This window comes from Cyclopterus lumpus, chromosome 15 (assembly GCF_009769545.1).
Source record: "Cyclopterus lumpus isolate fCycLum1 chromosome 15, fCycLum1.pri, whole genome shotgun sequence".
In the NCBI taxonomy this organism is placed as follows: Eukaryota; Metazoa; Chordata; class Actinopteri; order Perciformes; family Cyclopteridae; genus Cyclopterus; species Cyclopterus lumpus.
The window spans coordinates 21,371,435-21,386,199 of record NC_046980.1 but is presented as its reverse complement, the minus strand read 5'-3'; the positions used below and the strand labels follow the sequence as shown (position 1 = coordinate 21,386,199).

At 43.6% G+C, this 14,765-nt stretch overlaps 1 protein-coding gene across 1 annotated transcript; it reads right to left on the bottom strand.

Annotated features, from left to right (window-relative positions):
- Positions 1 to 1,356: 1,356 nt before the first annotated feature.
- Positions 1,357 to 14,012, bottom strand: hells (helicase, lymphoid specific). The gene is made up of 23 exons (XM_034551918.1): positions 13,812 to 14,012; positions 13,483 to 13,580; positions 12,779 to 12,897; positions 11,853 to 11,975; positions 11,378 to 11,419; positions 11,251 to 11,278; positions 11,077 to 11,135; positions 10,948 to 10,989; positions 10,208 to 10,435; positions 9,736 to 9,918; positions 9,453 to 9,590; positions 9,126 to 9,322; positions 7,960 to 8,053; positions 7,082 to 7,243; positions 6,645 to 6,787; positions 5,862 to 6,006; positions 5,700 to 5,783; positions 5,008 to 5,127; positions 4,799 to 4,915; positions 4,557 to 4,716; positions 4,083 to 4,179; positions 3,873 to 3,949; positions 1,357 to 2,004 (listed from the first exon to the last, which is right to left on the bottom strand). Exons 1-23 carry the CDS (start codon positions 13,817 to 13,819, stop codon positions 1,916 to 1,918), a joined length of 2,553 nt encoding a protein of 850 aa, XP_034407809.1. The 5' UTR covers positions 13,820 to 14,012; the 3' UTR covers positions 1,357 to 1,915.
- Between the last annotated feature and the right edge of the window lie 753 nt (positions 14,013 to 14,765).

Here is a 14,765-nt window from a genome sequence, read left to right as displayed (position 1 = left end):
AGTTTAAATATGCTGGATGCTGTAGAGAATGTTCAGGGTGCAAGTCAAAACTGCAATGTGACCCAACTCCTGCTCGGTGGTTTTTCTTCTTCAAATTCAACCAGTGATGAAGACAGACATAGTTCCCAGTTGTAATTAACAAAGTTACAACAATCTTTTAGCCACTTTGAAAAATATGCTTTTCAGAGGAAAATCTGTCCGAGAAAGGTACATTCTCTTTACCCCCCAAAATAAGAACGACTCCTTTGTGAAGAAAAGTCTTTAAATCCACAATTGAAGCCGTTTCAGAAAACAACCTGAGCTTTTGTGGGAATAGTGAGTCCGGCAGTGATCCAGGGAGAGTGTGCGAATGCATGAATAGACGTGAGCAGGTGCCCGAGCTGTGTGGCCACACCCTGCCTCACATCCCGGCCTCACAGCAGTAGTTCCTGGTAGAGTATTGTGGTCATGACGGGGCCTGAAACTCAAGCTTCAAAGCATATGGGACTGTATAATAGATCTTTTATAGTCTTCTGACCACTCAAAGCGCTTTAACTCTACATGTCATCATTCACCCATTCACACACTGATGGGAGGAGCTACCATGCAAGGTGCCACCTGCCCATCATTCACACACTGCAGGAACAGCCTGAATCACCACGGCTGTAGTTTTTTTTTTTTATATTACCAAAGTACAGTTCAACTTATGTTCATAGTTTAGGCCCTCATTTCTTTTGGGTGTGATCCATTGGGTCAAGGTGAGCAGTTAAGAGGCGATCAGATATGTTGTACACATGCAGGCATTTTATTTGGAGGACAAACAAAAAGTGAAATGGTTCTAGCGCCACATCTTCGATCTGTTCTGCGCTGCACACTAACTCTCATTGTCAGGAGTTCAACTGTCTTTGACATTGAGCCCATCACCTGACCTCCATGCTCCCATCAGGCTTTCAGGACATATTTACATTTTCCAACAGATGTTCACCTCATCTGACTTATCTCCCCTTCTCTCTCTCATTGTGTTTGTATTAAATGGCCTAACATTGTATTGTATAGCAATCCTAGTATAGATTGCATCACTATAAGTCACATTTTATCAGTACTGTAATATGTAAAAATATGTGAATCTTCTGTAAACTGTTCGGCAACAGCGTGCCAATAAAGGAGAACATTCCCAGTTTTCTAAGAATTTCCCCATAAAGTTTGATTTTTATAGATAGTATATATATATTTTTTAAATTCATAAAGCATCTTAGTTAATTGTGAGCATTGTTAAATTTAACCATATGTGTGCATGTTGATTTCCTGATTTGTTAGAGTGGAAATAATCTGAACCCGACATTTTTTTTTAAGCCGCGAAAAACCACAACACATAAATTATGACATCATAGTTTATTTATATATATATAAAAAAAACACATGTATGCTTAACCTGCAGGAAAGTGCTTTGATTACAACATGAATCATCGGTTTTGAAATGGCCGACTAACCGGACTAGAACGTGTCACTACTTGTAGTAAAACAGGTGCAGAGAACACGTTGAGGGAACAAGGAAGTCTCAACAAAAAGAACCATGTTCTACGTGAACTACCTGAAAGTGAAGAAAGCATCCAGCCTGTCGTTTTCGACACATTTGGATTGCAGCAAACACAAATCTATTTTCTTTTAGCATGAACATTATTGAAATATCAGTGGTGGCCATCAAAAACTGAACCGATAGTCACAACAGAATACAAAAAGGGTACAGTAGTTAAACAACCAAAAGACATCTACACAGATACTAATCGAGACAGTTAAAGTAAAAGACAGGAAGGAAGAAAAAAAAAAAGTCTACTGACAGCAGTTTCAGGATATTTCTCTTCTACAGATGTGAGCCATCTGGATGTTTGTTTTTCTTCTGTGGTCACAAGTTTCTATCTGAACACCGCGAGTGGTCTCAGGTCATCGTGATCTCCGACGACTCTTTGGCATCGATCACTCTGAAGACTCCCACCTTCTCTTTCTTCATGCTCTCGTTTGCTTTGTCTGAAAACACAACGTAGTATTTTACATCAGCTCACTGGTTTAAAAACAGGGAAGAGATGATTCACAATGTCTACCTGTGCAAGTAGTCAATGTAAATAGAAAGTGTCCTGTGACGTTTGAAGGATCAGTTCACCCTCAATGACCCAAACTTAAAGGTTCAGACCTTTACACACAGGAGGAGCATAAAAAAAGAGAAGCACATTGAGTGAATTTGCCTCTTGTGAACACAGTAGTTAAGTTATTTTGTATAGCCCAGAATTACAAATGTGCCTCAGAGGGCTTTACAATCTGTGCACATACGTCATCCTCTGTCCCGGGACCTCACATCGTGAAAAGGTAAGAACAGGAGTGGATCTGGTCTTGCCCCACCTATCTTTTGAGACGCCTACGTCTTGGTTACGACCACGGAGCCTCCCGGTTGTTGTTTTTACAACCCTCATAAAAGTATCTCAACTGGATCAATCAATGCCTTTATTCGTGACGCGAAAGCTGCAGGAAAATCGATATTCCGAGGGAGAAAGGGCCCTTTTTAAACAACAAAAGACCTGAGTGTGTGAAGAACAACAACAACAACAACAGTGGGTGGCAGCAGTGACTCTTAGTCGGTTTCCTCCTCGGTTCACACTCTTTTCTAGAGAGAATTCTTTTGAATTTTTCCCCGTCTTTTAAATCCTCTCTGTGGGATTGAAAAGTCATGCAGTTCACTAATTGATCTTACATGCTTAGAAATTATGAGAAATTGATCATAGAACAATAAAAAAAAAAATTACCAGTGACTAATCGTCACGCTTTAGAGAGGAAATGGCAACAGTGGCTTATGAGTGCAGCTTGTAGCTCCAATGAATTTCGCTGTATTTGTTAGTCAATTTTTAATTAGTTTAGTTTTTTTTACGTTTATTACTGTAGCACTTGGGCTATACGACCAAATACACTCAACTATAGCAAAGGTACAGCAACCAATGACAGTTTCAGGCACTTGTAACATGCCTGTGCTAACATGTGACGCAACTTGGTGTGTGTGTGTGTGTGTGTGTGTGTGTGTGTGTGCGGTGGTGTCCACAGCTTTCCCACGACATCACAGAGCACAATGTTTTTGTGTTGCGTTTCTTTTATCCATCTTGTTAAATGATCTTGTTGTGCGGCTAAAGAAAAGAGCAACAAACATTTTGTCTTCTGCACGTCATCATGTGGTTCACTTTCGGGTTGGGCCGTGTTGAAATTCCCATACCGACAATATTGCTTTACGAAAAAATGATCGGCCAAAAAAACCCCACAAAAAAACCCTGAATAGAGACCAACACAGATATAAATATCTACTGGGGATGCATATGTTGCATTACCCATAAGTGGCCACAATATATTAGGCAGAGAGTTTTGAGTTTAGTCTGAAGAGTTTAGTTTTGGTCATATTTTATTTATATATATATATATATATATATATATATATATATATATATATATATATATATAATTTTTTTTCTGAACTCAAACCGTTTTAGTCAACCTTTCGTCAAAATGTTCTCTTCATTTAATCTGATCCCTTTGTCAATTGGGTCATCGGCGGCCAAATATTCTCAACCGTTGTGTGCTCGTGGGCCGAGGCAGCCAATCAGAATCACACAAGCGTCTGTACTACTTCACCACTGATTTCCTGTTTTGTATGCAGGTAGATGGCATACAACGGACATTGATATTAGCTATAGTTAATCACGATAAACCATAAAACGTTCCCCTCCTCCTCATATAACAGCAGAGCAAGAGCTCCACGTCTGCATTGAAGCGGTGTGATCGGCCCCTTACGGAGGCGCTTCTACTGCAACACACTAAGCATGACCACATACACAGATCATGGCGTCTTGTCTCCTCACCCAGCAAGTCGCTGCGATCCAGCAAAAGCTCCAGGTCCTTGTCGCTGATCACCTTCCCCCTCGACGCCTTCACCTCCCTGAGTGGGACAAAGAGACAAACGTCACCCTTCAAATTATGTTGGGATGTTCGCTCCCATTTAAAAAAAAAAAAAAAAAAAAAAGGTAATGTTTTGGTTTGTCTTCATGTTCTCGAAACACAGGACTCCTTACTTCTCCGTGCCTCTGGCTTTGAGCAGCAACATCAGCTCATCCAGGTCGATGCAGCTCTTGCTGTGGCTCAGGTCGGCCTTCCCGCCTTTGAACTTATCTGTGGAGGAAAACAGCAAGAGACAAACAATCATCGCAAGTCCACATTTGAACAATATTTCAATATTCCAAAGTATTTGGATTCTACATGTTAGAAATATGCATAGCGACTGCCCTCCACTGGTTGAAACCAGGCGTTTACCTAAGTACACATTGTAAACATGAGTTTATGGTCTCAATCTCTAGTTTTAAGTCTTTTTCAATACAGCATGATGTTCATTTAATAAATGATGTTCCATTTAGAGTAAAATTGACCATTAAGCAGCGTAAGCTTTAAGGCAGGCTTATACTGTGATTGACAGGTTGCTGCCGCTACCAGAGACGTATTCAATTGTTTTTTTAGATACTTGAGCCCCCCTTTGAAGTGCCGCCACTCACTCTTGTGGATGACCATCTGCTCCAGCTTCCTCTTGGCCGAGGCCTTCTCCAGGATCTTCTGGTCGATGGTGTTGGCTGTGACCAGCCGGTACACAACCACCGGTTTGGTCTGCCCGATTCGGTGGCAGCGGTCCTGAGCCTGCAGGTCTGCCTGGGGGTTCTGAGACCGGCGGAGCGAGGCATCAGCACACAGCGTTTTCCGAAACGGGTTTAACACACATGATTTGTTAATCTGCACACACCCAGTCACTGTCGAAGATGATAACGGTGTCGGCGGCCGTCAGGTTGATCCCGAGGCCTCCGGCTCTGGTGCTCAGCAGGAAGAGGAACACCTCAGGATCTTCAGAGAACTTGGTCATCTGGAGGCCGACAACAACAAACAAACAAACCCGATGAATATTAATTACAGCGGCGCTCCGAGGGCCGCCGAGCTCGTCGTTCCAGAACTCACGTTTTTGTCTCGATCAGAGAAGGACATGCTGCCGTCTAGTCGGCTGTACTGGAAGCCCCGCAGATAGCAGTAATCCACCAGGATGTCAAGGATGGACGTCATCTGACTGAAGATCAGAACCTGGACCGCAACGGAGAGTCAACCACACAAACAAGTCAGAAAATGGAATCTACTCTAAACAAACAGCATGGGCACAGGATGGTTGACACGTAGCAGTAGAGCTTACAGTGCTAACACACTGCATAATTAATATGGTAATAAGGCTTGGATTTACAATAACTATAATATATATCCATTAGGTTTTTATTGCAAAAGATGCTCTGTGATGGCTTATTTTCAGACCAAAATAATTAGATTCTAAACAGATTTGCATGCTTTGTGTTCCAACTGCAATATCCTGACATCTGGATAAAAAAAACATTGGTTTGATCGTATTTATGTTGATCGCCAGGAGTGACAAGAACATTCAAGAAGATTTAGAGAAGTACATCTCTTGTTGGACTTAAAAAAGTAAACTCCATCCGTGTTCTTTTCTGTGTTTTTCCAAATGGAAACGCCCATGCAGCCCGTTAGTAGTGATGGGAAAGCTAGCGCTGGCCGAGTCAACGTTAGTTTGGAAATATGCCCCAACTGAGCAGGACTACTCGTCATTAGTTCATTCTTTACTTAGGCTGACATGCGTCAGGGTTCACCTTGTGTCCCCGTTCCTTCAGTGCAGGCAGCAGTCTGTCCAGGATGAGAAACTTGCCAGAGGTCTGCACCAGCTGCTCGTCGATCTGCAGGACGTACGCACAAGTGTGAAGAGGGGAACCGAAACTCAAACGGCACCTGTAGCTCCAACGTTTGTTTGTTACCTTGAACTCCTGTGTGGCGGGGTCGAGGGGGTACTCCACCAGGTAGGGGTGGTTACACGTTTTCTTTAGCAGCATGAGAATGTTCTGCAGCTTCAGGTTTATCTCGGCGTCCAGCGGGCTCTGGACGTCCAGCACCGGAGACGAGCTGGAGGGGACGAGAGGAGTCAAGCTACGCCATGGAATCAGGCACGCGGCAAAAAAGGGGACGAGAGCAGGACGGTGAAAGTAGGCGAGGCCGGCAGGGAATACTGGCCAACGGTAGACGGCAGTGATGTCCAAATTCTTTATATTTTTAAACTTTTTGCTATTCTCTGCGACGGAATTTACAAGCAAACACTGCTTAGTTACCTCATGTAAGCGGAAAGTAAGGGAAAGCTTCCTCAGAGAGACGGACGTCCAACACTACCGTTTAGTTTTGCCGTCCGGCGGTTCACTGCGACCGTTTGTTTTTGCCGTGCGGCCCAGAAGGTGTAACTCTCTGCCTGACGGGTAATAAAGCTCCGGGTACTCCTAAATGTCAAATATTCACGGCAGAAAGAAGAGATATCTGCCGGCTGCACAACGAGCGGCTCTTAAGATGTGCAGCCGCGGGTTGTGCTTGTCGTACGATCGGGGAGATCGTCTTTGATCGTCAAAACATGGCACGGTTGTTGAAGAACCAGTACGGACGCTTTAATGAAAATAAATCAATAAGCAAGGGATATTAATAAGGTAGATAAATGAAACCCAAGTTGAGTAAGCTATTGATTGTATTCGTCGTGTGCAGCTGGGATGTGCGCTGACCTCTGCTCGTGCTCCTTGCGAACCTTCTCCAGATATTTCTCCAGGTCGTACGGCGTGTCCCCGTCTCCGTCTTCGTAGTCCACCACCTTTCGGCTGCCGCGCTTCGGCCGCCCACTCGCCGTCAACACCACGGGAGCCTCCGTCTGAATAAACCAAGACCATTTTGGCTCTTTACTAGACTGCACTCATGAAGGCCCGTCGCTGACCGTTTAAGCTCTTTATAACAATACAACTCGTGTTTTACAATGGACATGAAAATAAACTTTATCTTAAGAGGAAGATTCCCTCAAAGACATTTGCAGAATGTAACTTTAACTTGTCAGCATACTGTATACCTGCAATAAGCCAATATCAGCTAATATGCTGACCTGACAAAAGGTTGAAAAGATTATTTATCAACAGAACTGATGGAGAATAAACCAATTCACAGTCCTCACCTTTTCCTGGCCCAGCATCTTGGCGAGGGTTTTGTTGACCGTGGCGGTGTAAAAGGCCTCCTGTTTAGCCGTCAGAGGAGCGTACACAATGATCTCCTTCTTCGGAGGAATCTCCAGCGTCACGTCGGACTTCAGCCTCCTCAACAGGAACGGAGTCAGGATCTGAAACGATGAGAACAACTTTTTTGGTTTCCTTCCCGTGTGCACGGCAAACCCCCAAATGCTGGGTTCACACCAAAAGGAGAGACAAATGTTTTGCACACCTTTGACCAACCAAATTCTAAATTGGTTCCACATTCGACTTTTGGGGCAAATTAAAAAATTCCCCCAGGTGCAAAAAGCTCCGTCAGGACCGTCAGCGAGAGAACGAGACGCCTTGTAAAATGCTCGTTTACATGTAATGGAGTTCCGATCAGTCTGTATTGATGTTAATAATACAGTTTATAACGTGATACGTTACGGAATAAAGCATTTGTGTGTCTTGAGGACAGATAAAAAAAACACACACACACACACACACACACACACACACACACACACACACACACACACACACACACACACACACACACACACACACACACACACACACACACACACACACACACACACACACACACACACACACACACACACACACACACACACACACACACACACACACACACACACACACACACACACACACACACACACACACACACACACACACACACACACACACACACACACACACACACACACACACACACACACACACACACACACACACACACACACACACACACACACACACACACACACACACACACAGGATAGCATGTTAAGGAAATTGCAATAGTCGCCCTAGGTTGCAGTGATGGTTTAGGAGGACTGACCTGGTGCAGCATGCTCAGGATGTTCTGCTCACGCTCAGTAGCCACCACGGTCTCCGCTTCACCAATGGTGTTGATGTCGAACCACGACTCGAAGCTGTGCAGCAGACAGGCGGACAAGGGGTTAAAGATGAACAGTCATAAACGAACCTTGGAGGTCACATCCAACCGAACCGATTTAAGGAGTGTCCAGCCACGAGACAGAGTTTCACTTGAATAAAGTGGAGCACTGGTGAAGTCGCTGGAGCAAAAAGCTTGTTTTGGCCGTGTCCGTCAGTCCTGAACTTATGTCGGACAACCGGGTAGCTGACAAAGAACGAGACGACCGTGTGTGGGAGCAGATTGGCCGGGCGGCCACTAGTGAGCGTTGTGCTTTTACTACCGTACACCTCGTCTCGCCTTGCTCTGGCGTTAATGCTGTCAGATCGAGCGATGACAAAGCTCATCTATACAAAGTATGAAGCCGACATCCTACATTTGGTCAAATAAAACTGTTAGATAGAAGCCCAACGAGAGCGATGCTCATCTACCATGCGACGGTGATTTGCTGTCATTAAACATTTAGCACTGGGATGAAGTGCTCCTAGGCGCCAAACTCCAGCTCTGCAGAGTGAGGCCGTTGGGGAAGAGTCTTAAAACTTGCAACTGCTCTGGTTGGAAAAAGTCATCTGGTTGTATAGAAGTCTGAGAAAATGACTTCTCTCTTGATTTATTCCATCAGTAAACATTGTAAACATGAGTTTATGGTCTCAATCTTTAGTTTCAAGTCTTCTTGAATGACGTTCATTTAGTGAATTAGGATCTTTAGACCTCAGTGACATCGTTTTGGAAATGAACACAGCTTTTGCCCACACCAAACACACACATCCTGTGCCTCCATGTCGCTCCATCAGCTTAAGATCCACAAACGGTTAGGTGTGGTTTTATGGTTTACAGTGTGGCTAGCCAGTCTCCCAAAAGTCTAATTCCATCGGACAACCTTTTATTTTTTGTAAACACCCCTGAGGTTAGGAGGAGTCATCAAAACTTTTGTAGCCATTTATATAAAAAAAAAATACAAATGTTGTTACATACTGGCAAAAAACAAGAGATAAATAAAGACCTGACAATAATTTAGGGTTTCACTGGTACCAGCACTCGGTAACAACAACACCGCCGCGGCTCCGTACCTCTTGAGGTCGTCAAAGACTTCTGGTAGAAGGAAGTTGAGGAGGGACCAGAGCTCGGCCAGGTTGTTCTGCAGCGGCGTGCCGGTCAGCAGCAGCTTGTTGTCGGTCGGCAGCATCTTCAGCTCGCGTACCAGCCGGCAGTTGAGGTTTTTGATCCTGTGGCCCTCGTCCACGATCAGGTACTTCCACTGGAAGCGCTGGAGCGGAGCAGAGAAATGGCTTCTTACGCGACACTCACGAGAACAATCGGATGTGAGGCAGCACTCTATCAAAAAACTACAATTATAGTATTTCGGTCCCTCTAAAAACACGAGATGGGGGTCCTACCTGTAGAAACTTCCTGTCTATCATGGCAATCTCGAAGGAGGTGAGCACCACAGGGCACATGCTGAGGGGCCCCTGAGGTCTGCGGATCTGCTTCAGCACCTTGGCCCTCTCCGGGCCATGGTAGAGCAGCACCGACACCTGGGGCAAACAGGCGACACTGGTCAGACCGCTGAATTACAACAGAACTATTTTACACCTGCAAATCTACAACTCGTATGCGTTTCAGGGACCGGTCACACAAAGAAAGCCATCCAAGGTTCGAAGACAAGAAGTCACCTCCTACCTCTGGTGTGAAGCGCTTGAATTCTCTGATCCAGTTGGGCAGAGTGGAGAGTGGGGCCACCACCAGGAAGGGGCCCATCACTTTCTTCTCGATCATCATGGCGACGTGAGCGATGCACTGGATGGTCTTCCCCAGTCCCATCTCGTCGGCCAGGATGCCATTGATGCCGTTCTCCCACAGCATCTGGGAACAAAAAACAGGACTAAATCTTCAGCACGCGTTTATTATCTAGGCAAAATACATTTTGAGTAAATCTGTTCACAAACACTTTTCCACTCTGGTGGAGAAAGATATAGGAAAATGCTGCAGCTTTAATTAGATAAGTGACTCACACACTTGCTACATCACTTGATGCCAACAGCAGCAACGGTCATGTAGGATTCCAGTCGTCCTCTCTTTCATTAAAGTCACTACAAGGAGCTTTCATTTTAAATAAAAAAGGACAATATAAACAGAGCTGTCAATTACTCACCCTCAGCCACTCAGTGCCCTCAATCTGGTACGACCTCATGACCCCTCCAGAGAACAGCTCTGGCTGCTGGGCGGGGACCGGCTGGCCATTCACCTTCCTGTGGGGATGCAGGAGGTGACTGGCGTTGTCTCGCATCGCCTCCGACAGGCGGTTCTTGATGTCCTCATTGGAATCGCACATCTTCTCGATGTCCTCGGCTTCTAGTTTCCTCTGGCCCGGCGCCTTGTCCTGGTAAGAAAAGTTTGACGTAGTACGGTTGGATGCGTCGTGACCAATGACCCTACTTTTCTATGTACAGTTCACACCGCCATTCCCTCTTCCGGATTATTGCATATCTTGAAATTAGGGCTGTGCGATATAACAATATTAGATCGTGGACGATTACAATGCCTCCAAAATCTGCCTTTACATCTCGAACGTTAGTATCGTTCACATTCTACCAGTTTGCATTGCTATGGCTACAGTGTCTTCCCTGCATACAAAAAGCACTGAAGTGATGTTTTTTTTCTAATTTAGGCCAATGTGAAGAGTGGTTAAAAAAAAAAGAAGAAAAAAGGTCTTTAAAGTTTATTGAAATGTTTATCAAGAGAGAACAGAATTTTGTGTTTTGTGACCTTGTGGGGCTACCATTTTGTATTCAGGGAAAAAGCACGAGTTTGCTTGAATGAATAAGAAATCGGGATGAGATCGGGATCCTGCCTTAAAAAAAAAAAGGAACAAAATAAGAAAAGAACCGTTACCACTTGCTCCATTTTTGCTTTCTTGGCTTGCGACAAGATTTCCTGAAAGACAAAAATCAAGCAGAAAAAATGAGCAGATCAGTAGTTGGAAAATCTGAAAGAAGCGGGCAGAAAAGTCGAACTTCTTACTTCTTTTGACATGACGTCTGCTATTTTGTAGTCGTCATCCCTCTTCCTCTTCTTTTTATCTAGTCCAACGGGGAATAGAGTTTTTAAAAAAACATTCATATCTTAAAGCTTGTGTTTATTGGAGCATTTCATGCTCTATTTTGCTTCAGAGTAAATGTCAGAGGATCTTCTCACCTTTCTCCGGCTCTGCACCGTTTGTGTTCTGCAATAAAAAAGAGAAATAAATATCTATGAATACAGTGAGAACATTACTTTAATGCTAAGCAATTATTATTCTTTTTTTCAGTAAAGCGTTGCTCACCTTCTTGGCCTTCTTGTCAACTCTCTCCTTCTTGACGTTCTCCTGCAGGCAGAAATAAAAAGGACATGTGATTAAACTTGTAGCCAGGAGGAGGAGGAGACGGACGGACGGACGGACGGACGGACGGACGGACGGACGGACGGACGGACGGACGGACGGACGGACGGACGGACGGACGGACGGACGGACGGACGGACGGACGGACACACACACACACACACACACACACACACACACACACACACACACACACACACACACACACACACACACACACACACACACACACACACACACACACACACACACACACACACACACACACACACACACACACACACACACACACACACACACACACACACACACACACACACACACACACACACACACACACACACACACACACACACACACACACACACACACACACACACACACACACACACACACACACACACACACACACACACACCTCGCTCTGCTGTTGCTCCATCTTAGTCAGCAAGAATTTGGAGTAGATGTTGCTCTTCTGGAGCAAGTGCTGCAGCCTCTTGAACCGCATGTCGTGAGATTCCCTCTCCTGTGTTTGCCGAGCCTAGAGGCGAGCAAAAAAAATGTAATCATACATCATCAACATCATGTTTGACACTTGTGCCAATGCCATGCGAAATCTAAGCACCTATTCCAGAATGACTTTCTTTCAATAGCCAACTTGTGAGGATTAGGTTCTCCTCCAAAAAGGCCACATGTGCCAAGTGGTACCTGTGGTTGAACACTCTTGTGCATCATACTACATCCCTGAAGCTAGCTTGTTAGCTACAAGTGGGGCAGCACAGTCCTACTTGGCTAAATATCGGAGCCAACAGCAAACTTTAACGGAGGATGCATTGTGCTGCGTTCAAGCGCAATTCATTTATAGTATTGGGCAAGGGTATATTATAAGCATCATGTGTTCAAACGTTATCTTGTAAAAAAAAAAAAAAAAAAATATTTGGCGAAATGTTTTTCACATTAATATATTATATACACATTAGAACGGTAATTATGAGCTGTTCCTAGCATTAGCTAGGAGCAGCTAATAATAATACTTTATTAATCTACTGACAAGATTCCCTTTTTTATTTATTATTTTAAATCAAAGCATTATTTATGTCCAATTCATTTGAATTGTACTTTTTTGTAATGCAAATAACTACCATGTGACATAATAAAAAATTAGAATGTTAGTCCGTGTATCTTTTTTTATATAATAACTGCATACCTTTAACATGAAGTCTGATAAGAGACACCTTTTGATACTCAGTGGTATGGACCATTCAATACTCAGCCCTAGACATGACGCAGCTTAACACACATGGGGGAACAACACACACTCTGAGGAATTAATAAGCAACACACCTTTTCCATCATCTCTTTCTCTTTCCTCTCCCCTTCCACCATCAGCTTCTTCTCTTCATCCTCCATCTCCTTGGTGATGAGCTCCTTGGCTGTCTCGTTCTCACATTTTACACTGACGTCTTCAAAGAAAAAAACAATAGAAAAGAGCAATAGTTAAGCTAACTTAACATTTCAGAAAATGTGCAATACAAAAAAACAATTGTCTTCAAGTTTCATGGTGCTATCCATTAGCCCCCCATCTTCATCCGTCTGTAAATCATTTTACAAAATATATCTTCCAAGGCTGATTTATCTAAATTAGGTCTTTTCTCAGACTCTGACCCAGAAATCTTGACCTCAATAGCGCTTCCATTCACCAAACTTTCCCCGTTTCATTCCTCTATATTTTGAAGGTTTCTACAGATACAACATGATATTCCTAGAAGAATGACACATTTGATTTTTCTTTTTTTATGGATGTTTCGAAAAAATTTAAACTTTGAATGTGGTCAGGAATGTTTTAACCTGGCTTTATTAAGATATATGTTCTGGAAATGTATGCAAAATGGAGCACATATTTGGTAAAATAATGTCTTCTTTAGATATTAAAAACATACAATGTCATAAAAAAAATGTATTTGCCCGAATGCGAGAAGAAAATTCATTTAAAAGTGTAAGTGTCATGGTGAAAAAGCAAAGCTTTCCCAGGGTCCTTTGTGACTCACCATTGGCTGCTCCGGTCTCCATGGCGGTGCCCAGCGGCTCCTCCGACTCGTCGGGTTTGGGGCAGTGAGGGGACCGACTCCGACTTTCTTCCTTCACGCTGTCAGCAAAACCAGAGAGGGAGGAGGAGGGGTCCATTATTATTTTTGCTGGCTCAACTCCCCGAGTCACTTTGCAGAAACCGTAAGTTACAGTTTTCACACGGTGGCTATGAGGCCACATGACAACTCCCCGCTCCGAGCAAAAGGAGCCATGTTACGATAAAAAAGTTACGCCGACAGATGTGTTGCGTAGCGTCCATGACAATCGGAAGCTAAACGAGTTCACTTACCGGCTCATCGTTGCCAATGCTAACTTCTAACTTTCAAAGTCCTTTCCGGGTGCGCAGGGCGGCGGATATCAAAATAAACTCCACAAATAATGCCGTGTCTTTGAAACTATACAAACAATGTATCTTTAAGACGTTAGTTGGACTGTTTCGCCTCCACTCTGCTACTCTGCAGAAAGCGCAGCGTGTCGGTTTCTGCAGCACGACAAGCGGCGACAAACGAGGGGCACGCGACCGGTCAACGCTTTTCAAAATAAAGCCGTCCCTCGAGAGATGGCTTAAGAGCGTTGCGTAAATCTTTTATTTTCTAGGCTTCATTTCCGCTTTCTCTATACAGAAGTTCGGCCCACTTGACGCAGCTAGGGGTGTTATTATGGGCTGGACTATTTCATTTCGCGCCACTCTGGACGGAACCACTGCGTGTTGATAGGGGTGTCCGTGATGGGAGCGTAGATATTGCCGTATTTTTTGAAGCTATTTCAAATATTGCATTGAAAAAAACTAATTAAAGATGTTAGAAATTTAAGTTTCAAAAACACGTTTAAAAACTATAAATAATTTAATGGACAAATAAAATACTTTTACAACAGAGCCACCCCTCTGAGCAGAAATATGTGACCCACCTAATCTGATATTTCCCGCGAATGCTGGTCCCCTGTCCAATTATATTAATAATTCATTATATAGGGTTAAAAAAAAGTCCACGTGTATTTAAAAAAAACACCTGCAAACAGTAGTTCTATAAATAAATGACAAACTACGCTTTGCATATTTATCTCATGCAGCTTCTAGCACGATTTATTTTTGCAATAAATAAGCAAATGAATGCATTCATAAAACTAAATGCAGTTCAGGGAGTTACAGTAGTCAAGAGGGGTGAGATCATATACTGTAGTATTATTAATTCACCCTGAACTTGAGCTTTTTTACAGTTCCAATTCAAAATCAAATTGAAAT